The sequence below is a fragment of the Zootoca vivipara genome, chromosome 3 (genome assembly GCF_965207765.1).
Source record: "Zootoca vivipara chromosome 3, rZooViv2.hap1.1, whole genome shotgun sequence".
In the NCBI taxonomy this organism is placed as follows: domain Eukaryota; kingdom Metazoa; phylum Chordata; class Lepidosauria; order Squamata; family Lacertidae; genus Zootoca; species Zootoca vivipara.
The window spans coordinates 81,153,565-81,178,131 of NC_142586.1; the positions used below are offsets into that span (position 1 = coordinate 81,153,565).

The 24,567-nt window shown below is 42.2% G+C and overlaps 2 protein-coding genes across 4 annotated transcripts in view; one reads left to right on the forward strand and one right to left on the reverse strand.

Moving 5' to 3' along the window:
- Positions 1 to 9,054, forward strand: part of RSPH9 (radial spoke head component 9) — a 28,207-nt gene extending 19,153 nt beyond the window's left edge. For 2 of the 3 annotated variants that reach the window (XM_035108193.3, XM_088666575.1), the window contains one exon: positions 8,386 to 9,054. In XM_035108193.3, the coding sequence (XP_034964084.1) occupies positions 8,386 to 8,546 (161 nt within the window). In that variant the 3' untranslated portion in view covers positions 8,547 to 9,054. Of the gene's footprint in view, positions 1 to 8,355 lie in introns of all 3 variants that reach the window. The other variant, XM_060272922.2, reaches the window with a different exon arrangement.
- A 1,561-nt stretch (positions 9,055 to 10,615) lies between these two features.
- MRPS18A (mitochondrial ribosomal protein S18A) overlaps positions 10,616 to 24,567 on the reverse strand; it is a 33,106-nt gene continuing 19,154 nt past the window's right edge. Inside the window, exons 4-6 of the mRNA XM_035108195.3 lie at positions 22,689 to 22,812; positions 21,548 to 21,620; positions 10,616 to 11,027 (exon numbers count right to left, since the gene is read on the reverse strand). Of these exons, the coding sequence (XP_034964086.2) occupies positions 10,883 to 11,027; positions 21,548 to 21,620; positions 22,689 to 22,812 (342 nt within the window). The 3' untranslated portion in view covers positions 10,616 to 10,882. The remainder of the gene's footprint in view (positions 11,028 to 21,547; positions 21,621 to 22,688; positions 22,813 to 24,567) is intronic.

The following is a 24,567-nucleotide window of genomic DNA, read 5'->3' on the forward strand; positions in this document are numbered from 1 at the left end:
TAAGAGATGAGTACATGGAGAACTGTAATGCAAAAGAGAGCTTCAGTGTGACTCATTGGGTAATTTTTAGATATAGACATGGAAGACCTTGTTTCAAATCAAAGTTCAGCCATGGACTCATTGGGTGGCCTTGCTTTCAGTTTCTATCCACAAAGTAGGAAAAATAATAATCTACTTAACAGGATGAAAGTAAATGCGTTGAAGTAAGTCATTCTATAAATCTGAAATAAATAATAAAAATTAATCATGTACTCTGGCATGATGTAAAGGAACTAAAAGAAGCAGAACAGGTCTATGCTTTCTGGATGGGGCTGCCATAACACCACCCTGCCCCTCCTTTTTTATTTCTGATGGTGAGAAAAGAGGTTGGGGTCAAGTTTATGTACATGATACAAACCGGATAAGCTGTAATGAAATTCCCATCAAAAGCCTACCCACGTTGACCTAGGGCATCTCTTTCCCCTTGTTGTGGGAAAAGGTTCTCAATCCACATCCTTCTCCCTGCTGTGTGTGTTGAATTATTAGTTGGAGGACTAATTGCCCTTGTTCAGCTTTGCCTCCTGCCCCAGCTTTTTTGGAGTGAGGCCAATTAAGGTGCTTCTGCCCCAGCACTCATGTCACATTTCATCTCATTTCAGTTTTGATCCCTGTAGTTCTTGAACTAATCTTTATGTTTCCCATACATGTGCACTTCCTCCTACCAGAATTGCTGTTTTTTGTTTGCTTTTTAAAAAAATACTCATTTCTTAATAAATACTGAATTTGTACTATTCTATCCATACTCATCTCAACAAAATCTATCATATGTCTGATTCAGATGTAACATGAAACCATGGTTTCTTATAACTTCCATGAGCTGCGGCAAGCCTTGAGCTGTGTGCTCCCTTCTCCTCTTGCATGCCAGAAGGGAACAGAAGTTGCAATTTTTATTTTAAACTAACCAGTTTTCTGCATTGTCCACAGTTGGGGTAACTGATTTGCCTAAACCGGGGTGGGAAACCATTTTCAGCCTGAGGGCCACGTGTGAATGGCTTGTATATGTACCCCTCCCTCCTTCATCCAGGAAGCAAGATGCATCACCACAGTTGAGCAGGCACAAGCACTTGCAGAGGGATGGGGCTTGGAGTAGGCAAGCAACTGCTGGAGGGCTGAATAAAGAGGACTGGAAGGCTGCATTCAGCCCATGGGTGTGAGGAACATAAGAAGCCATCTTACACTGAGTCAGACCACTGATAGATTTTCCACAGTATTATCTACACCAGGTTTTCCAAACTTGGATCTCCAGCTGTTTTGGACAATTCCCATAATCCCTGACCCCTGGTCCTGCTAGCTAGGGAAGATGGGAGTTGTAGTCAAAAACAGCTGGAGACCCAAGTTTATGGTCTATGGTCTGCACTGACTCATAGCTGGTCTCTATGGTTTCAGGTGAGTGACATTCCCAGCTATGCCTGGAGATGCCAGGGATTCAAACTGGGATCTTCTCCATCCTTTTAGTCATTCGTTTATTCCAAACTTCTCAGTCCACCCACCCCCCATCACTTTTCAAACCACAAAGTCTCATTAGTTTTTTTAAAGTGGATTAGTTGTGCCAGGACAAATAACTTTTATACACTCTAACTGTTCATACCTAAAGTTCTGGTATACCTCTGAATCCCTCCTACAAAACAGTGATAGTTTGGAGGTACCCTCAAAAGGGAAAGCAATGGATCCCCTTCTTGTGGGGACAAAAGAGTGGGTTGGTGGTAGTTGGGAGAACCCTCGAAACTGCACAGGGGGATACTTCCATCTGGCAAGTCAAAATGCTTGTCTAATGTTTAACGTTGGCAAGAACATGTTGGGGGAAATGGGAGTCGTTAAAAATCAAAGTGAACTGTATATATGGATGTGAGAGAAGTGAAGTACGGTAGTTAATTCTGTTGCAGTTGTTTTAGCAGAACAAGGAGCAGAAAAGGGTATATGCGAACACAGCCATAGCCATACGATGCTTTGTGAATAGTATCACCTAGATATAATAGAGGTGTCACTGTTTATGTTTCCCTAATGCAACCTTTTGGAACAGGCAGCTTTTACCAACATTGAAAACGGCTTCTTCCCATCCCCACCCCCGTTCTTTGAAATATAGCCAAAACAGGAGTGTTATGGAAGAGTAGATTTGAAGTGGATCAGCTCTCTGTTGTTTTAAGGGCCTCTCATTTTACAGTTAGTAGATCAAGCGTCTCCATTGCCTGCATATCATAGAGGGCCCGGGTCAGAGCCCAGGCAGACATGGGGGATGAGATTGGATACAGTGGCAGGCTGGAGAGAAAGCAGAAGCCAAGGGGAGGGAGGTTGACGTTTAAAACACAGGCACTAGGGTCCTGGCAGTTGACAGAGGGCCATCGAGGAGTCAGTGGCTGGTTGAGCAGACAAGCTTTCGGAGCAGTGTCTTGTTTGGAAAATGGTTAAGCTCCTCCTCAGCATTCCCACCCGTATTTGGCAGGGTGAAGGTTGCAGTCTGCTCCAGAGGGGGAATGGGAAGCTCCAGATCTTCATCCAAAGGATATTTTTCCCAGGCTCTTTCCTCCCACACAGACCTGACAGGCAATTTTTTTCAGTCCAGACAGTATTTGGCTTAAGCTAGTTCTGGCGGGTGCAGCTTAAAAAGCAAATTATGGGGTTTATAGTTATTTGAAAAAAATAACACAGTAACTGTGCAAAGCTTTTCTCATGAACGTGCCATATGCCGGATCTCTGATCCTTAGTGAATGTCATCTTCACTGCTGCTGAAATACTGTTGGAGCCGCACCTCCTGGTTCACTGCCTCAGTTGGTGTCTTGTGCTTGCTGCTTTGTGCTGAGCTCTGCCCACCGTTGTTTCTGACTGGGATACTGACAACAGAGGCAAGAAAAGTATCCCCTTCAACCATAGATAACATTTATGTGCTTATTTAAAATACAAGTTGTGCGGCTACAGGAAGTAAAGAAAGCATTAATTTTGGTCATAATCCAGCTAAATTGTGATTAAGTCTTTTTGAAAGTTGCAACTCACTTGTTCCTTTGGTTTCATTGGAAATGCAGTACAATCTTACAAAAGTTTATTTGGAAGTCAGCCCCTCTGTGTTCAGTGAGGCTTCCTCTGGATTAAGCCCATTCCTAAACATATTAGGGCAGGGGTAGGCAACCTAAGGCCCGTGGGCCAGATGCGGTCCAATCGCCTTCTCAATCCGGCCCGCGGATGGTCTGGGAATCAGCATGTTTTTACATGAGTAGAATGTGTCCTTTTATTTAAAATGCATCTCTGGGTTATTTGTGGGCTTACCTTCCAAGTTCCGGACTGCAGAATCCGGGACCGGCAGCCATTTGACACCAGAAGTTGCGTCGATGTAACTTCCGGTGTCGCTTTGCCCTTCTATGGGCCCCAAAAATGGCCGTCGCCGGCTTCGAAAGTCGCTTGTACGCATGTCAGGAAGTGCGCCGACGCAACTTCCAGTGTCGCTCCGCCCATCTATGGGCACCAAAAATGGCCACCGCCAACACCGGAAGTTACGTCTATGCACTTCCAGACATGCGTAGATGCGACTTTTGAAGCTGGCGGCGGCCATTTTTGGTGCCCATAGAAGGGCAAATCGGAAAGAAAAAAAATGGCCGCCGGCAGGAGAAAATAACGGAGAAAAACGGGAGACGAAGTGATACGGGGGACCACCGGGAAAAGGTAAGTAAAAAAGGGGTTTTCCCGGGGAAAACGGGAGACTTGGCAGCTATGTTTGTGGGGCCTGCCTGGTGTTTTTACATGAGTAGAATGTGTGCTTTTATTTAAAATGCATCTCTGGGTTATTTGTGGGGCATAGGAATTCATTCATTCCCCCCCCCCCAAAAAAAATATAGTCCGGCCCACAAGGTCTGAGGGACAATGGACTGGCCCATGGCTGGAAAAGGTTGCTGACCCCTGTACTAGGGATTAAACCTCACTTAATGTAGTGGGGATTAATCCTGCAAAAACACGGATAGCATTATGCTCTCAGTAATGCTTATTTTTTTTGTTAACTCATTATGAGAACAAGATACATTATGTAGCATTAGTTGACAATTCGTTACACCCTAGGGTATGAGTTTCTGTTGTACATAATACCATAAAAGCTACTTGAGATTCTACTGTATATAATGGAACATAATTTTGAATCTGAATTTAATACTTAATTTTCTTATAGGATAATTTATATCCTGCACCTTCTGCCCTAAAAAATGCCATCAGATAGATCTCCCAAGTATTCTGTTAGAACAGCCATGCTACTAAACCACATGCCATTTACTGTACTACGCTGCAGGGTTGTTTTTTACCTGCCTGCTTTTTTAAAAAAACTAAAGTCCTCTTGTGAATAAAAAGCAAGTAAAAATAATAACTAGCAGGCTAGAAGATGCACAGCAGCTGCTATACATCCCCCCCTACTCCCCATCATTACGGTCTGTCCATTTTCTCCCCTGCTCCATTACTAGAGATCCTCATAGGAAAGGGCTCCTTTTTCTTTTTCATAGGAAAGGGCAATTGGAGCCCGCTTCAGCTTCTGTCTCCATTTGCTGGAGCGTATCTTGACCTCAAATAGCAGGCACAGACAGAGCCAGCTCAATACTTGTGCAGAAGCTGACCAGGCTGGCAGCCTGATCACTTGCCTTGAAAAAATTCCATGTATTTGCCTCTGTGAAATTCCTGGTCGCCAATGGTGATCAGATGGTTAATACAATTCTGTATTAAAAACAATAATCCTGCCTTGCAAAATAACAAACAGACAAGAACTCAAAAATTCATTGTCTTCCAATAGTTGAGTTGAATTGAGGCATTTAGTGTTTTTAGCATCCCAACATTGTGTTTTGCTATGTAATTTTGCGTAACAAAATTGGTAAGAGGTTCCGTAAACAAATTGCACCTTAATTCACAGCCTGATCTCGTCATGGAAGAAATTTTATAGAACTGAGAACATAGCAAAAATGTTCCCAATTTCGCCTCCGTCTCAATTGTGTGAAGCAATGTGTTGATTACAACTAAAATGGTGGCGTGCGCAGAGAGTGACTCATTTGGGATAGGCAGAGTCTCAATTCGGCTGCTAAAAACAGGAGAAATGGGACATTGTGGTGGGTCTGAAGTTTGATTGGCAGGTAACAAGGGGAAAAGCAGTGCTCTTTTACGCAGTCCTCTTGTTGGAAAGGCAGCTGCTTTGTGCAACAGCTGCAATTTCTGAATGGCCTTTAATGGCAGTCCCAAAGAGGATGTCCCAAGGAAAGTGTGTCAAGGAAATCAATATAGGAAAATATGGCTTGTTGTCTGGGGTTGTGCTGGAGATGATGCATGAACTTGGGCTTCAGAAAAGGAGAGCACCCCTGCCCATTGTTGCTCTTCCGAGTGTCTCTGATATTTATTCTAAAGCAAAGTTGGGATAATGTATGTAGCTAACACACCTTTCAGTCTTCTTGCTTCCTGAACATTTCTTTTGCTATATGAACTACATGTAGCATCAAGCATTTGCCAAAGCTGACAAGAAGCTTTTCTGAATTAGCTCTGTCATCAAGTGAGGATTATCTGTGATTTCCCCCCCTTTCATTGCAGTATTTTGATGGTTTTAGGTTACTGTCTCCCACAAACATCTTCTAGCCCAGGCACCCCCAAACTGCGGCCCTCCAGATGTTTTGGCCTACAACTCCCATGATCCCTAGCTAACAGGACCAGTGGTCGGGGAAGATGGGAATTGTAGTCCAAAACATCCGGAGGGCCGAAGTTTGGGGATGCATGTTCTAGCCTCATGGAACCAAATCTGCTTTAATACTCTTGCTTCTCAGGCTGTCATTTCAGGAACTGAAATACTCAGCAAGCCATTGAGCAGCCGATTATAGTAGAAAGTTCATTTTCACATTGTCTCTTAACCTTCTCAGCAGCACCAAAGCATAATTAATATTGAAGCTAATCCCTTTACTGCCCCAGTCCACACTTCCTCCAAAGGTGGAGGCAAATTAAGACTCCCAAGGAAAATTAACTCTTATATAAACTACTTCCAAGCTGGAAGCTCTGTTAAGTTTCTCTGTCACTCACCTTCCTCTTGCTTTCTTTTCCTTAGCTTGTCAATTGGCCAAATTTCCTTCCTGATACAGGCAATCGGAGAATGTGTCCCACAGTTGCATTTTAGCCTCAGGATAATAGTCTCTCAAGTCCCAAATCAAAACATAGTACAGTGGTACCTCTACTTATGAATAACTCTACTTATGAATGTTTCTACTTACGAACGGAGCTCCGTCCGCCATCTTGGATGCGGTTTAGATAGGATTTTTTCTACTTACGAATTTTTAGATAGGGTTGCTTCGACTTACGAATTTTTTCTCCCAATGCATTCCTATGGGATTCGACTTACAAATGTGCATTCGGAACGTATCAAATTCATAAGTAGAGGTACCACTGTAGGTGCATTGATTTCAGTTGGTCTATGCAGTTTATGACTAATGTTGGCTATTGACAATTAGGGTAGCTAGCCCACATGTAGTCTTGCTTCAGTTGGAGAACATGCACACACACAAAACTGGATGAAGAGCTGCATGCTTAGCCACTGCCCCTAAAATGCCCTATGCCAGGCATGTCAAACCTGCGGCCCTCCAGATGTTTTGGACTACAATTCCCATCTTCCCCAACCACTGGTCCTGCTAGCTAGGGATCATGGGAGTTGTAGGCCAAAACATCTGGAGGGCCGCAGGTTTGACATGCCTGCCCTATGCAGTAGCTGGGGCTCACACCTATCAATGGAGCTGAGGGAAAATGAACAGCTATTGGCTCCTATTTCCTAAACAATTTGGTATTATTAATCTGACTGAAGCTGCACATAGTTTTGAGTATCAACAACTTTGCATGTAGAAGCTTCCATTCATTCATTCAATTTATACTGTGTTTTTATATATGCTGGAAGCTACCCAGAGTGGCTGGGGCAACCCAGTCAGATGGGCGGGGTACAAATAAATTATTATTAAGCCAATGTGCACCTCATGCCGCTGGTGGTTGGCCCTGAAGGCTTTTGCCACTAGAAATCAAATAGGCTGTAAGGTGCAATGCTTGTCCTTTTGGAACTTCTCTTTGGAATACACCTATCTGATTACCGTACACCTTCCTGATATTATGGGAAGGGACTTAGCTCAATGGTAACTTGCTCTGCATGCAGACGGCCCTGTCGTCAATCAGACATCCCTAGGTAAGGCTGGGAAAGACTCTAGGTTGTATCCAACTGATATAGGCAAAAATCTGCCTTTATTCCCTTATTGGGTTCTCCATTGGTTGGAGAATATAACAGAGGCCAACCAGAGAAGTTTGAGAAGCAAAGCCTTTATTTTCACTGTTGCAACAGGGTCCTTCCCCTCACACAGGAGAACAAGGAAGGAACCCCAAACAAAGGTGTCTTGCCCTTAAAAAGAAATTTGAAATTGGTTTCAGCCCACCCCCCAGAAGCATCATCCATATGTCACAGAAGGGGTGTAGCCCAAGACCCCCCTCCCTAGATTCATCATAGGTACATCATGAAAGGGGAGGTCTGGTGGCAGTAATCTGAGCAGTCTGGACCCTGCCCCCTGCCCCCAAAACCTAATCAACAAAAAAGAGAGATATTTACATTTCCCTGTTTCCCAGCCAAGTTAATCACACCCTTTTGTCTGGCACTCAGGTATCAGGATGCCAGGGATTATCACTTTAATTCCTGAGACAATGAGAAGGTTTCCCCCACCCCCCTTCTTCCTTGCAGAGGAACACCTGGTCAGAGAGAGTGAGTCAAAATGGTGTCAGTCAGGCCTGTCTTCCTGTGCTGCTTCAGACATGTTTCTGTACATTCATGTACATGTTTTATGAACAATTATATATATATATATATATATATATATATATATATATATATGACCTCAAAATTCTTATAACACAACTAAGTCTTACTAAGAGTCTTACTAAGGCAGAGCACAAAATCCTAGAATTGCAAAATAAGTCATCTAGAGAGGTTCTTTACCTGTGCTGATATAATAGAGAAGCTGAATGTCGCTCATTAGCAGACTTTGTTTACGTCTTCAGCCTCAGGACTTAATGATAAAAAGGTTACTGTATAACTGGATCTTACTAGCATTATTTGCTTGTTATTTTATGGACCTGGGACCTCATGCTGGAGTTAACACTCTTCACATACAAAGGAAGCAGCTACATGAGGGGGTAATACACAATTACATTGGTCTGTTTACTTGGGTGATTAACTGAGTCAAGAATACAGTAGTCTGTACTACAGCTAAGTCAAGCTTGTTCTGGTGCCAGTATTCACTGAACACATATGATCCTAGTTTGGCTTATCACAGAAAAACTGTCTTCATCAATTAGGATGAAATCCAGCATTCTATTCTTATGCAGGGTCCTGGAGCATCCAATTTGAGAGGGGAGGCAGAGTGGTAGTACTGCGAAGTTTGCTCTGGCCTGGACTCACATTCTACCATGTCCCCAATACTAAACAACATGGCTACATCTACTTTGGCAACGCAGAGAAGAACCTGGACCTGCCCTTCATGCTATGAATAACAGCACGAGGCTGAAAATGGAAGAGATGCCTTGTACTAATTTTGTATTTGAAACTGGGTATGTATTTTTGCTTTAATAAATCAGCATGAAATCAGTCTAATGTGTTAGTGAGACCATATTTTAAAATATTAAGTAGATCAGCTGTGTCGTCTAGCCTGTAAGCCAGCTGTATGTCATCTACTCCTTCCCCTAAATTATAAGTCAGTCTCCTTACAGTGCAGCAAGACCATTGTTGGTTCACTTTTGTTTTACTTTATGTACTTACCTATTGATTTGGCAGGGTTTGTTTGTTTGTTTTGGTAATACTGATATATTCTGTGTTTGTTGAATTGTTGATTTTTGTCATTTGAATTTACTAACATGTTCTGTAATTTGTATGTTTGTATTTTCAATGTTTTGATATTTTTGAATGTTTGCTGAGCTGCTTTGGGCACAGCTCATTGTGGAAAAGTAGCATATAAGTAAACTAAATAATCAGTAAACTCATCTTGATAAATTACCATATGCACTTGCCATATGTACTCATTCCCTGCAGGGCTCATATTCTGTCTCCATTACAGTCAGGCACTTTACAAAGGAACTAGAAATAAGAGAACTCCTAGGATTAGGAAATCAGGAATCCTAATTGTCGGTTTGCTATCCAGGCACATGAGCTATGTAAACACAGAAAATGAAATTGTTTTGTGGTATAAAGTGTTACAGATGGTTATGCATAGTCTAGGACACCCGAGTGATTTCTGGTTTGACTATTTGCTCTGGACTCCCAACATTTCCTTTAATTGTGCACACTTTCTAAACACACATCACTTTTCCAATTGCACCAACAAAATCAGGCTTTAGTACATTCTTCGTGTACAGTACTTCAGAACTTGATACTTCATGGACATTATTTTTGCTTTAATTATACATTATACTGGGCTGAATGCACAAGATTCACAGATTCCATAAGTTGCATGTATTTCTGAGATGTAATTGTGTGTGAAAATGAAGTTTAGAAGGCACAGGTCCTCTCTAGAATGTTTCACTTCAGGTAATCTGAATCCTATCTTTACAGAAGCATTCTTTTGCTTAACAAAAGCTCAGGATAACTGCTTTCCTACAATGCAGTGTAAAAGAGCCATTACAAAAATATTCTTTCCAGTGGCTCTTTTAGGAATGTTGCTGTGTCTTGATGACTTTGGTTAATAGGTTCAGGTAGGGAGGGATTACTGTGAGTTGGTAGATCTGAAAAATACTGCTGGCCAGTGCCTCAAAATAGTGGCTGCAATAAAATAAGCATTAGAGCTGAGCAGCAGAAAGAATTAAGCATATATATATATTTTTTGGACCCAGAGCATTTCCCCAGCAAAGAAACTGAGGTAGCCTGTAGAGGAAGTGACAACTACAGTTGTGATACTAGTTGTCTCACTTCTACCCAGGCTTTCCCCCATCATCATTTAAGGCTCCCTTGTGCATGTTTCCCAGCAACCTGACTATAGCAATACTCCCCCAGTCTGCCCCATCACCTTGAAATATTCATAATTTTACAGGACAAAAAGTATGCCAATCATAGGCTACAGATGAAAGGTGGCACACAAAATTAATAAATAATAATCACAACTGAGCAAAGTTGTTTGATTTTGTCTATACTGGTTGCAGGCTGTACTGTTCCCAGAATCTCCTTTTGGTTTCACAAATATTAATCTCATTTTTGTCTTCAAGATCATAAGCTTTTCTCTCAAGGCTAAAGTGGACCTATACAACTGATCAGAAGATTGAAGCTGAATGTGTATTTATTGCATCTGTGGGGATCTACTTTGCAGTAAATACCCTTCTAAGTTTACACATGCACTCTTATAGGTCTTTTGTGTGTGTGTGTGTTGGTGGGGGACACACAGGACAATGGGATTTTTATTCTGCTTTAATTGTCTTGCTTCCATCAGCATCATGAACAGTAATAGACACCAGCCATTGATGTCAATTAAGGACATAACTATGGAAGGGGGGGAATCCACTTGAGCAGTGAGTTACAAATTCTTTCTATTGTATCCATGCAAGAGGTAGAAACTACCCAAAGAACTAGGAGTCGACTCAAGAGTTTAATTGGGATTTAAATAAAGGAAGATAAAGTTTTGTTATCCTGAAGCAACATCTATTGCATTATCTTTCAGTTAAATGACAATTCTACTTAGCCATTAAGCTGCCTCTTTTCTGAAAATTCCTGTATGCTTCCAGAGGAAAAATGTTCATTTGGCTCTTTCCAGAGCACCAGACACAAAAATACCTGTAATGGATTGACAAATACTGAGCCACAACTGTTGTAATTTACTGTCAACACTAGCTCTACACCATCCTAGTGGTTAAAACGAAGAGGTTTTGACCCATAATTAACATTATCTCTGAGTATAGGGTGTGATATAGGCATGGGAACCTTGCACCATTTGTGTCCCTTGTTCCAAATGGGCTGCACCGATTTGATAGAGTATCGGGTAAGGTACCTGTGAAGAGAAGCAGAAAAGGGGTCATGAGTGACACTCACAATTGAGAAAAGGTCTGACATCCAGGGGTTCTCAGTTTCATTTGTACAAGAGTGAATGCTGGGGGCGCTATGAAGCATAGTGCAACAATCTTGGTGCCTTATTCTAATGGGTTTTTGACAAAAAGAAACTGAACATCTTGGAGCAAGTGGGCTGCATCTCTTAGTTGTAACAGTTGTAACTCACTGAAGCTGCACATACCTAGAGCTGCTTGACTCGGCAGCAAGGACTTTGGCAAGGACCACTGCAGCCTATGACAGGATAAATGCAGCCCCTGTTCCCCTTCCCTACTAGCTGTTGTTATACAAGACTGGCTTGGGGCATGTACAGTGTTTCTGAATCATGATCACTCACCCTCTTCTCCATTTCAATATTTAAAATAGATCAGACACAGATACAGACTTAAGCCTCTGGCAGGTTCCAATTCTGACTGGCTATAGCTGGATGTCGGGTTTTTTCAACTGCATCAAAGGCCAGTTTCAAATGTATTCCTCCCGTTTCACCTTTTTGGGAAGACCCCAAGCTCTACAGAGTCATAAGCTGCAGGCACAAGACAACTACATAATAGGCCAGATTCATTAGAGAGTCTCCAAAGTAATTAAGTCTATTTTCCTAAGAAACTAGGTTAAGTTTTCTTTCTGCATGGGAATAAGAATTTGGCAGGAGAACGTATTTTCACACATGCCTATAGGAAACTATAGTGAGGCTCTTGTAGGATTCCGTTTTGATTCGCTAGTGTTGGAAACAGAATCTACAAAACAAAGAGGTGCAGCTCGAAAACTGATGTTATGTGAGTCTGGTCGGCAATGTCTCAATACCCTGGAAGCAGCATTCTGCACAAATTTCAGCCTCCATTTTCAAGGGCACTCCCACTTAAACTATATTGCAATAGTCAAATCTGGAGGTTAACAAAGGGTGGATTTCTGTAGCCATGCTTTCTCTGCCCAGGAATGGACACAGTTGGCAAGTCAGCCATATAGCTGAATGCAGGCACTCCTAACCACCTGGCCTCCAAGTATAAAGGTAGATCAAGGAGTACCCCACCTACTCTTTCAAGGGAAGTGTAATCCAGAACAGATTGTCTTTCCAACTCCAGAACAGAAGTCCCCCATTGCTATTGGAAATTGTCCTGGAACATTACCACTGTAATACTGAGCCTCCAATGCCCAACCCTCAGAGCTGTTTCAAGAGGTCAATTGAATCAAAGGCTGCTGAGAGATCAAAGAGAATCAACAGGGTTGAACTCCCCTTGTCTCTTCCCCAACAAAGGTGAACAGTTAGGCCTACCAAGAAAGTCTTGGCACTAATTCCAGCCATGAATCCAATCCAGACTGAAATGGGTCTAGAAAATATGTCCTCCAAACATGTGTGAAGCTGAGTCACCATCTCCAGAACCCTGCCACAAAAGGGGATGTTAGCAACTGGGTGAGTTGTCCAACACTTCAGGGTGCAGAAAGGGGCTCTTAAGCAGGGAGCGACCCCTGCCCGACCATTTAAAAGAGCCTGACACACCAACTCACGAGGCATTTACCACTCCCAGGACCCACCCTCTGGCTAGCTTTTATTAGTCCTAATTGGCAAGGCAAATACATTCAAGCAGCTTTCCCACATTCTCAGGCTGCAAATACATGGTGGTTGAGATCATGTTTACCATAAGCAACTAGTATTTTAGTTTTCCAATGTACATTAACACAATTCTCATTTATTTATTTGGAAAAAATTCTATACCACCAACCTTTTTAAAACGGTGGTGAACATGAAACCCAACAATAAAATTACATTGATAAAATACAGAATACTTCGTAAATCAATAGATCAGCCAAATGCATCAAAACAGCAGGGAAAGCCATGCTGTAAATGGTTTGGGGATGCTGGTCTATCAGCATGGTGGTGGAGTACTACTGTTCTTCAGTGCAAGCAGATGGGATTGGGGGAGAAGAGAGGAAGCAGGCTAGGTTCTTATGTAGTCTTGCAAGAGCACTAAAGCACTAAAAACACGACCACAGTGTAATCTGCACCACTAGACCTTGGCTTAGTCCAAAACTGGAACTGATCTGCTTCTTCTCTGAAAAAAATGCAACACTGCTGAGCACACAACTCTCTGGTGAGCAGTAACATGGTCTTATGACCCCAGTATGCCCCCTCCATCCCTGTGGTTTGGTCATCCTGTCTTCGTTGCACCATGCAAATTTAGATGTTAAGTGCTCTGGGCAGATCCTAGTGTAATTTATTTGATCAGTGAAGTGTCGAGCAAGCATCGGGGGCCTGTAAAATGGTAATGAAATATCAACACCAAGCAGTTATGGAACATACGGAAACCTCTAACATTAATCCACCATTTTTCACAATAAAGGATCCCAAAGAGCTTTTCAATCCAAGTGAAAAAACAGACTGCATTCTGCATTCAACACTGTCAGCTTCAGAAAGAAAAGCAGCTTCCAAAGTGAAGCTCAGCAATAACCCTCTATCCTTGGCACACAGCAGTAACTAGTACAGTGGTACCTCTACTTACGAATAACTCTACTTACGAATGTTTCTACTTACGAACGGAGCTCCGTCCACCATCTTGGATGCGGTTTAGATAGGATTTTTTCTACTTATGAATTTTCTCCCAATGCGTTCCTATGGGATTCTACTTACAATTTTTTTTCCGACTTACGAATGTGCGTTCAGAACGCATTAAATTTGTAAGTAGAGGTACCACTGTATTACAGGTCCATTAGTGCAGAAGCCACTTCAGGTACAAGTCAAAAAGATCAGCAGCAAGGAATTAGCAGAAGTATTTTATGCAAAAAGAGCACCAATTTAAAATTGTTTTTGATCAGCCCAACACATTAACTCGAATCAATCTTTGTGTTTAATTCTGGGCAGAAAAGGAGAAAGCTGGGCCTATGGGGTTAATCTAGGAAGGACAACTGAAATTAAACACACTAGTTCATTCTAGTGTGGTGCTGGAGGAGACTCTTGAGAGTCCCATGGACTGCAAGAAGATCAAACCTATCCATTCTGAAGGAAATCAGCCCTGAGTGCTCACTGGAAGGACAGATCGTGAAGCTGAGGCTCCAATACTTTGGCCACCTCATGAGAAGAGAAGACTCCCTGGAAAAGACCCTGATGTTGGGAAAGATTGAGGGCACTAGGAGAAGGGGACGACAGAGGACGAGATGGTTGGACAATGTTCTCGAAGTTACGAACATGAGTTTGACCAAACTGCGGGAGGCAGTGGAAGACCGGAGTGCCTGGCGTGCTATGGTCCATGGGGTCACGAAGAGTCAGACACGACTAAACGACTAAACAACAACAACAACAGTTCATTCTAGAAATGCTCTACCGGTATTTCATTAAAAGTGGGTAAATTTGTTTTACCTGAAGGCCAAACATCAATTTATTTCCCCCAAAGGCACTCAAGGTGGCATACACAGTTCTCTCTCCCATTTTATTGTTGCAACAACCCTGTAGGTAGGTTATGCTGAGAGTGAGTGACTGGCCCAAGGTCACCCAGTGAGCTTCATGGCTGAGTGGGGATGTGAATCCTGATCTCCCATGGTCACAAACCCAGTACACTAACCACTACACAACACTGGCTCTCCACCGGATTATTAAAAAAATCCAGTGGAGACATTGCCTGTTCACTGAAACGGTTGAGGAGGATACCAATGTAACCCGCCAAACAACTTTTATAGGCATTTAATGAAGGAAAGGAGGCTCCTTTGATAATAAATGATCTCACTGGAAAAGGAAATCTGGAGGTACCCAAGCAATGAGAGGTAGTTATGTTGAAGTCAATGGCTTAAGACATCCCTCCATATTCAATTAGAGCCTTGGGAGGCACACACTCCAATTCTGGGAAGGAAAAGGGATTTAGCAAAGGCCAAATTTTAAAGCTTTTATTGTTTTTCTTAAGCAGGTTAATCCAACTCTCTGGTCCAGGCCTGTGGCTTCTTTTGTGAACAGCAAGCCGACTGGGGGCTTTTCACTGTTAGCTGAAGCAGACTTTTGGACATATGCCCTTCATGGAACACACTTTACTTTTACTACTTCAAGCATGCTTTGTCCAAAACTAAAAAATGCCCCTGTTTATTTACTCCTTTTAACGTTGATGATTTGGCATGGGAGAAAAACAAGCATTTCCCTCAAGCTGTTTGGCAGTCCCTGCTATGCCAAACATTCCCTCTTTGCCTAACCCCATTTCACTTTGGTGAAACTAATTTTCTGCAGAGGGCTAGGGTTTCCACATGTCCCTAATTTCCAAAGACAGTAATCAGTGGTACACTTGGCAATAAGAGAGATACAATTCATTTATCTCTTCTTTTCAAAAATTTAAACCAAGCAACACCAGAGAAATCCAGGTTGATACTTGTGGGGATTTATTTTGGACAAAATCCCAAGGTGAGCCTTTTCCTGCAACAGGGAAAGGTGAGGTTACAGGGAACTAGGCAGAGGGCCTTCTCGGTAGTGGTGCCCGCCTCGTGGAATGCCCTCCCATCAGATGTCAAGGAAATAAACAACTATCTGACTTTTATAAGACATCTGAAGGCATGTCTGCTTAGGGAAATTTTAAATGTTTGATGTTTCATCGTGTTTTTAATATTCTGTTGGGAGCTGCCCAGAGTGGCTGGGGAAACCCAGTCAGATGGGCGGGGTATTATAAATCTATCTATCATCAATGACAGTAGTCAAGATTGTGATCCTGTTGATCCTAAATTGTCCAGCATCCATTGACCTCCAAAAAGCATGCTGCAATTACTTTCTATTGTTTTCAGAGAAGCACAGTACAAGATACAAATATGGTCTTAGTACATCCACTGATACAATGAGTATTACTTTTACCACCTACAGCAATTATGAATTTAACTTCATGTAAGTAAAATAGGTAGCAATTGTGGTTAGAATGTTGGAATAAGATCTGGAAGACCAGGGTTCAAACCTCCACTTGCCTATGAAGCTCACAGGCTAGTCTTGGACCAGTCACCGTGTCTCAGCCTATCCTCTCACAGGGTTGTTGTGAGGATAAAATGGGGAAGGGAGAAGATTAAGTAACACCTCATTGAGTTTCTTGGTGGAAGGGTAACATATAAATGTACTAAATAAATACTTTAGCAGTAGCTAGCTATTCTAAATGTAAGTTATAAGTCCATCATAATGCAACTACAACTGATCAGATACTATGTCCAAACTCAAGAGCATAAACATGTGAAAGCTTGCTAATGCTTGCTGAATTGATTCTGGTACAAAAGTGTCTAGCCCCCCCCCCCCCCGGGCGCCAGTTTTTATGAATGGCTCAACAAGGCTTGAAACACTATAATGGCATTAACATATAGTTGGTCTGCACCAACATAGGTGAACACAACAAAAACAGTTTCAGTGGCCTAAAACAGGTGTTCCCAAACTGCGGTTTGTGAACCACTGGTGGTCTGAGCTTCATTCAGGTGACTCACAGCCTGTCTGTAAAAATACAATTTAAAATCATAAAGCACCTATCACAGTGCATAAAAATTGCTACAACAGGCAAATAAATCCCTAAGTGCCCTGTCAAGATTCTTAGCAATTTTCAAATGGTCTATGGAGAAAAAGGTTTGGGAATCATTAACCTAGAAACTTATAGAAATCCTTGGAATGTGCCACATATTAACATTTGGTTTATGGAACCATAGGAGTTTCTACACAGAAATCACATATTTTAAAAGTTTGCTATTCACCTTAGCCATTCCCATTATGGGACAAGCAATGAAAGGAGAAGGGCAGAGGGCTGTCCACTATAACATGCCACCAGCCCAACTAGTCCAGCATTCTGTTGCCATAGGTATCTGGTCGCCCATTGCAAGCTCACAAGCAGTATATGAATGCACAGCGCTCTCCCCACTCATGTTCCCCAAAACTGGTATTCAAAGGCATACTATTTCCAACGCTGGAGGTAGTAGAGCCATCATGACTAGCCATTGTCAGTTTTATCCTTCATGAATCTGCCTAATCCATTTTAAAGTTGCTCAAGTGGATGGCAATCACTATAACTTGAGGTAGCAGATTCTGTAGTTAATGATTTGATGTGCAAAGAAGTCCTTTTTGTCGGTCCTGAATCTCAACACTTTAGGTTCATCCATTTTTGCCACCAGAGCACCAGCAAGGGATGATGAGCATTTGTCAGGATCAGAGGGAAACCCCACCCCTCTGCCTCCCATCTATAGCTCTGAGCTGGAAGCAGGGGCATGTTGGCTTGATCTACCTCCATTCCTGAAAGAGTGTGTGTGTGTGTGTAAGTGTAACAGGGAGAATGCTCTGAGCCCATAGTGCAAACTGACGCACCGTCCTCTCCAGCCTGGAGCCAAGGATGGTAGGCAGAGGCTTGCACCTGCCAAGTGCAGAGCAAAAACTATCTCAAGCTTCTGCCACATCTTTGGAATGGGGAAGGGATGGAATTCATCAACCTTCACTGGAGGAAACCTTGGACTCATCTCACTCTCCAGAGCCTGGTTAAACACTCAGCATTGTGAATGGTGAGGGAGACTGTCAAACCCCATGAAAGTGAGAATCAGAGCTGTATGTTGAGCTCCTTGGAAGTAAGGTGTGATATAAAATAAACTTATGGTATCTCACTACAAAACTTTAAATGACCTCAATCCGAGGTTTCATGTAGATGGTAATTCTCTGTAAGCATCTGGCTGCAAGATGTGTGTGGTTTGGGAGCTGGTGCTTGAACGATATACCGTAGCTTGCATTATAGATACAGCCTGAACTTTTCGTCATTTGGTCCCTTCCATTTCAGAATCACTTTTCTTGTTTTCAAGCAGATCATTTATCCCCAAGCCCAGTTGGTTGGTCAGTGCCATCTGATATCAGCCAGCTTCTTCCCACTGTCCCATGAGAGAGAACTCCAAGCCTTTGTACAGTCAGGGCACCAGGCCAGACAAAGACAGCTCAATGGGTTACTTATCTCTTTGCTTAGGGGGAACAATGAAAAGAATTTTGAGGGAGAAATGAGCATGGAAAGTGGCCTTCAGGTTAAAGTAACCATTTAACCATTACATGTAAAGCAGAATTTCCCATGAAGTCACACACTCTGTATGCCTGACTTTCCATTCTGAGAGAATTAAAAAAGAAAAGAAAAAACCTATTCCTGTCCTATTATGAGGTGGTAAGATACAAAATTCTGAATGCTTGTGTGAATGAAAGAAAAGATCTGAGACACACAAACTCTAGTGGAAAAGATTCTCAGTTCTGATATTTTTCAGGTAGCACTGCAAGCTGCTCTCACAAGTTCTGAACATGTTCAATATATAGTCTATAAAGTTTTTAGACAATCATTTCTCATGAACTCATGAAGGCTTTTGATGCCTTCTCTCAGTACACATAAAGAAACGGGAACAGGAATACATCTTCCTACTGAACCATTTGTTCATATTGCAAATAAGGACCCCACAGACACTCTGCCTACCAGACACAGGATGATTTTATTAAGGAAACAGCTTTCTGGGTCAATTCGTTTTAATGTATGGTGAGATCATTGGGGGGTGCTGTTGAAAGGAATGACTGGGTGGGACACACACACACACACAGGATTTGCTTATGTCACCCCCTTTCAACTTTAATTAACTTTATTTTGGGAAGTATATTCCTGTATATTAAAAGTGTGTTAATGGAACCACAATAAGACCACTCTTTGAAAAGCATCCAAGGTCATTTTCTTGTGTTTGTGTGAAGGCAATCTAGTCAAGCTGTAACCAGTGGGACTTCATCAGTCAAGTCAGAGCCACTGCACAGCTTTTCGGTCACTTTCCCAATTCTTCCTTGGGGAAATATTCAGAACTCTATGGTGGCATTTCAGATGAAAGACCTGCTTGCTAACTCAAGCAAGCATGAGGAGCCTGCTGCATTTTCAAGGAGCTACTTGGATCACCATGGACAGAACAGGCTCAATGTGTGAGGCAAAGCCACCTGTGGAGGGAACAGATGTATCCATCTTTTGTTTCCTTTGTCTCTTGCTTGGAGATGGGAAGCAAAATGAAAAGTCTGAACAAGCTATGCTAAAGGAAGCCTTGAGCTAAGAGATCTGGTGTTTCCAAAGCAAAAAACATTATTTCTCCTATACTGTACTAAAGACCTTCAGTGGTCTGCCCAATTGCTCGAAGATGGCACTTCAAGACTTAGTAGCCCAAAGGCAGGAGTGGCAGATGAGATGACCAAGAGGAATAGAGAAACAAAAGACCCCAAAATATTGATCTTTCTTCACAGCAGGAAAATGTGTCTCTTATTTCCTACCGAAGATCCAGTCACTTAGCACCCTTCCCCCCTTTAAACACTGTGATTTATGACATTCCCACCACCCTTCTGAGTAATACCCCTTCCCACCCTCTTACTATATATAAGGGTCTGGTGACTTCTGTTTCAGTGTATCTGAAGAAGTGTGCATGCACATGAAAGCTCATACCAACAACAAACATAGTTGGCCTCTAAGGTGCTACTGGAAGGATTTTTTTATATTATTATTGGAAATTATGTAAGTCTTACAGGTGGAAGCAAGAAGCACCGAAGGTGGAGGTACTTAAACAAGACTGCGGCAGAGTTGAACATGGCAACTTTCAAGCTTGGGGCTTGTACCTTAAGCACAATTGCTTCTTTTGAAGCTGCTCTAAAGAAAATGGGACATGGCAGTTTGGACAGAGTGTCATGACCTAACCCCCCCAGGGCTGTAGAAAGGAAGTGGTTAAAAAGTCTCCTGTCCTTTGCATCACTGGCTGTTCCAGAGATCAACGTGGGAGGCACAGGTGGGGGTAGGCACAGAGCCAAACCCCTCAACACTGCTGTAGCGGTTGAGACATGGCAAGACTCCAAAAATGCAGAATTTTCTACCTCCAGCCGACAGAGACAATACCCTGATGAACTGGAGTAGCATTCCTAAAAAGCAGAACTCCAAGCAGCCCCCTTAAATATTAGTACCTACTTTCCTTGACTATCCCACACTAATAAGGCCGTCTCCACATTCAAAGATCAGCCCTTGTTCCTGCCTGGCTCTGTTGCCAGATCCATTTCTGGCTTTCTCCTTGAGCTTCCCACTCACCCCCCCCCTTGCTCCCAGATTCCTCCTGGGTGGTGTGAAAAGCAAAGTAAAACAAGGACAGGAGATGAAGCAGGGATACCAAAACTAATGTTGTTGTAGATGTGATGCCAGACAGAGCGACTACTCCTTTTGCCTATTCAATTTTGGAGGGGGGCAGGGGATTAGAATTCATCACTTCCTGCCTTCATCTAGTAGGCATTATTTCACAGCTGCTGTGAGTCACCCTGGAGTTAATAAATCAATGTGTGAAACTTGCAAGATACAGATTTGATATTCTGAAAGCAAAGCTGTGGAGCGGCAGGAGTCTTCCTTTTCAAACCTCAGGCATGTGCCACATTTAGACTCTTCCCCAATATCTGCACAGAACATGATCTTCAGAGAGAAATACTGGCCTATGGCACAACATCTTAAGAGAAATGGACTACCAAGGGCCAGGCCCACACTGCAAGAGGAATGTTGTGCTGAAAGCCTGGAGCCTCTGATTTCTCAAGCAACGTGCCTGTGGCCTTTAGTAACCCCACAGCTTGCTAATATGAACTTCATAAACTGCTTTGACATCCCCATGGAAACAGAAGGCGAGGTCATAAATAGGGGATTAGCACCTCTTAACACAGAGTAAAGCAAAAGAGGCAACAGGGGGTTTAAGTTTCCCCATTAAGGGGCAAGGGGCTGCTTGGCAAGGAGGGAGGGCAGGATGGAGAAGGAAAAGTGCGACAGAGGAAGGGCAAACCACGGGTGAACTACAAACTGTAGACAAAAGAGGAACAGGCACAGGACAAAGAGGGCAACAAATCTAATGAGCTCCTCCTTCCTGTCCCGTCCACCACCCACTGCCAATACCTAGACAGCCTGTCTATTTCAAAGCTCACACCAGCACAGAAGACGGCAGCGACTGTTTCCCCCAACTCCATTTTTCTTAAATGGCACTCAGCTACTTCAAAGTTGACAGTAGGCAAGAGAATTAATGGGAGAGGGAGGAAAGACAAAGAAGACACACACACCCCTCTCTCTCATACACACACACACACAGACACACGTTTTACAAGGTCAATATAAGCAGGTTTGTTCGTGTGAAAAAAATGAAGAATGGAAATATTAACCTGTCTGCAGCATTTCTCAAACTTATCCCTAAGTCCTCAATATCTCATTTTTCTGCTCCAGTTCACCTCAAGCACTTGGCAACCAGCACCTGCACCAGTCAGCAACTGGCAATTCCACTCTTTTCGTTCAACAAATCCATCCACATTATCACCAACATAGCATAAAGAGGTTGCTTGCACTCTCTTCTCCCCAGGGCTAGAAAGGCCTGCTCCCCATTTTGAGAAATGTTACATTATAAGGTCTGGCTCATGGATAAGTTTGTGGCCTTCACTCCGTGCATTCTACTTCTGAAAACAACACCACCCGTTTTCAGAGGACAACTGACCTGTTGAGCTTTGGTTTCTTGTTTTTTGGAACAAAACCTTCGGGAAGTTTAGGTCTATGATTTGGCAGCAAACCTGAAAATTGGGGTCGGGGAGGGGGAGAGATTGAGATGTCATTTTGAGTAGAAAAAGTATGCATAAGATCACAGCTAAAGTACACACACAGACACACACACACACCACACATCAGAGTGGGATGCCACAGGCTATTCTAGGTAACATACTAATTCTCAAATTATTATTATTATTTAAATAGAATTATATTTTAGATATTTTTAAAATGCTAGTTTTAATGTATGTATGTGTTTGTTTTTGCTTAAAATGTTTTAAGTTGCTTTGAGATGCCATAGCAAAAAAGTCACTAACACATTAATAATAGAAACCTCACTCAGATTCCATCTATTCACCAAAGTACTTCACCAAAACTGACCAGAATTTTCACGTTTCTCTCTTAGTCCAAAACTAAAAGCCTCAACATCTCACTGTAGCAATTTTCCCCCCTCAAAAAAGAGTTCTATTTGACATATTGCAAAATAACTGCAACCTAACTGGTTTCTAGACTGTGTATGTGTATGTATCAAAATGCCACTGATGGTAAATCTCTAGTCATACTGGGCAACATTCCAATATAGAAAACCGGAGTCTGTTTCCTCTGTGTCCTCCTGAAAGGTTTATTTCACACACAGCATATGGGAGCCTGCCTAGTATTAAGGAGAAGAAGGGCGGGGGGAGGCTCCTAGCAGCTCTGCTGCTGTTCTGCTCTGTTATACCTGGATCAATAACAGGATTCAAAATCCAAACATTCAATGGGTTCTACAATGTTACACCACTGCCTACCGTAGCTAGCCTAACTCATTGTGAGTTGTCATATGCGTCAAAAGAAGGGTTTAATTAACCAGTAACAGGTAGCCATTAACTACTCAGAAAATCATAGTTGGACTGACACTCTGTGGCATTGCAAAGTAGTAGTCTGGGAAGCATTCTTAAGAAGTAAGGAAACCAGGATGGGCAAATCCTTCTGATCATAACATTATAGGGTCAATGAATCTCAGTTATCTTTGGCAGCCCAGTTTTTGCATGTAATGCATTCCAATGCAAGTAAGCCTCAAAAACTGAAGTTAGCTCTGTAACAAAACAAGTTACCTGCTCGATGAGCCATTTTCACACACACTTCAACCTTTCTGTGCTCTTCCGTACAGAGGCCTGTGACTTTCCTGGGCAGCATCCTTCCCTCAGAGGTTATGAATTGACTGAGCAATAGAACATCCTTTAGAAGCAAAGAGAAGGGAAAAACCCAATCAGCATCAGAGCATGAATGGCATAATACCTGCAAAGTGATGTTTGAGCCAAAGCTTCTGAAAAGCAAGAGAGATCAGCAGTCTTTGTTGTTTCTGCACAAACAGCTTCTACAACACTATCAGGCGTTTCCAAGGTGCTTTGCTCTATGTACTGGACTAAAATCCACTCCCTCTAACTTGCCATGGAATGCAGAGGATGGAAAAAGGGAAAGACACAGCACAAGTTAAACGGGCGGTTTCTTGCCGAGATCTTCAGCCTTCACCGTGTAATTTCAGGAGTGCAAGAAACACTGCAAAAGAGGAATCGTAAAATAAACTGATCCTTAGCATGCCCATGTCAGTTACAAATTGGTTTCCATCCTGAAACATGGCATTTTTATTTTCTTATTTATAAAGGTTCTACCTGCCTGCTTAGTGTTATTTGTGCCTGTATAAAATGAAGAATCCAAAACATCACAATACCCTCCAGAAGAAAAATGTTTTGCTCCTTTTTTGGAAATATATCCATGGAGCAATATTGCAACCCTACCCCAGAGGACATTCCAGAGCTTTCAACCAATATCTTGTGGCAAAATGAGTAACATACAGTATTTCTTTAGTGGAACTGGAATAATAGATAGAAGTTTTGCTAGGAGGAACATTATTTTAAAAGCTATGTTGAGTTGAGATGAAAGAGCTGGATTTAGGTAACAAAAGGCTAACTTGCACATAACTACATCAGCATGGGAGCTGTTTCCCCATGAATTCTTCCCATGTTGCACGCAATAATTTTATTTATTTGTTTATTCAAGCCAAAGGGGAATCTACTACACGCAAATAGATAGAAATGCATAAAGTAACAAAATCCTTAAAAACACGCAACAAATCACTCCTTAAAAAGTTACTAATAGCAGCAGTGATTGAGTCTCTCTTCCTCCAAATGCCAGCTGAAAAATATGCGTCTTAATTAGTCACCTAAAATATATAGAGAAACAGGGCCAGATGCACCGCAGTAGGGAGGTAGCTACACATATGAGGAGCTACCACTGACTGTGGAGGGAAGGGAATTCCAATACAGTTGGCTCTGATTCTTGAGGTTTTTTGCACTTCATTGAAGGCCCATCTGTTTCCTTAGGCATTTGCTGAACATTAGCACTTTGATGGATTTTGTACTGTATTTTTCTCTTGCTCTTGCTTATTAAGATGTTGCTATGTTTCATTTTATGTTGTTGATTGAATTTTAATGTACCCTGCACCAAAATTGCCTCAGCAATGAAGAGTGGGAAATAAATATTTTTTAAATAAAATAAACACCATAAACAAGTTTACTTGTTAGGGAACTGGGATGGGAGTAGAAGCTGCTTGAAAAGCCAGCAGTCAGCTAATTTTTTGGGGGAGATGATATATACTGGTAATGAATTGAAAAAGATGTTTAAAATGACATTTGTAAAAAAAAAAACCAGAAGCATTTTTGTTAGGGATTCTAGGACAAGACCTGCCAAGGAAAACAAAGAACTTATTTATGTATGCTACAATAGCGACAAGAGTCTTGTTAGCACAAAGATGGAAGAATGAGGAAATCCCAACGAAAGAGCAAAGGCAAGAAAAACTGATGAGCTATGCGGAGTTGGCAAAGTTGACATATAAACTACGTGAGAAGGACAACTGCAACTTCAAAGAAGAAAGGGAACTTTTTACAATTTAAAAAGACAACAAAAGGACCTGGACTCCATTGAAGGTTTTTA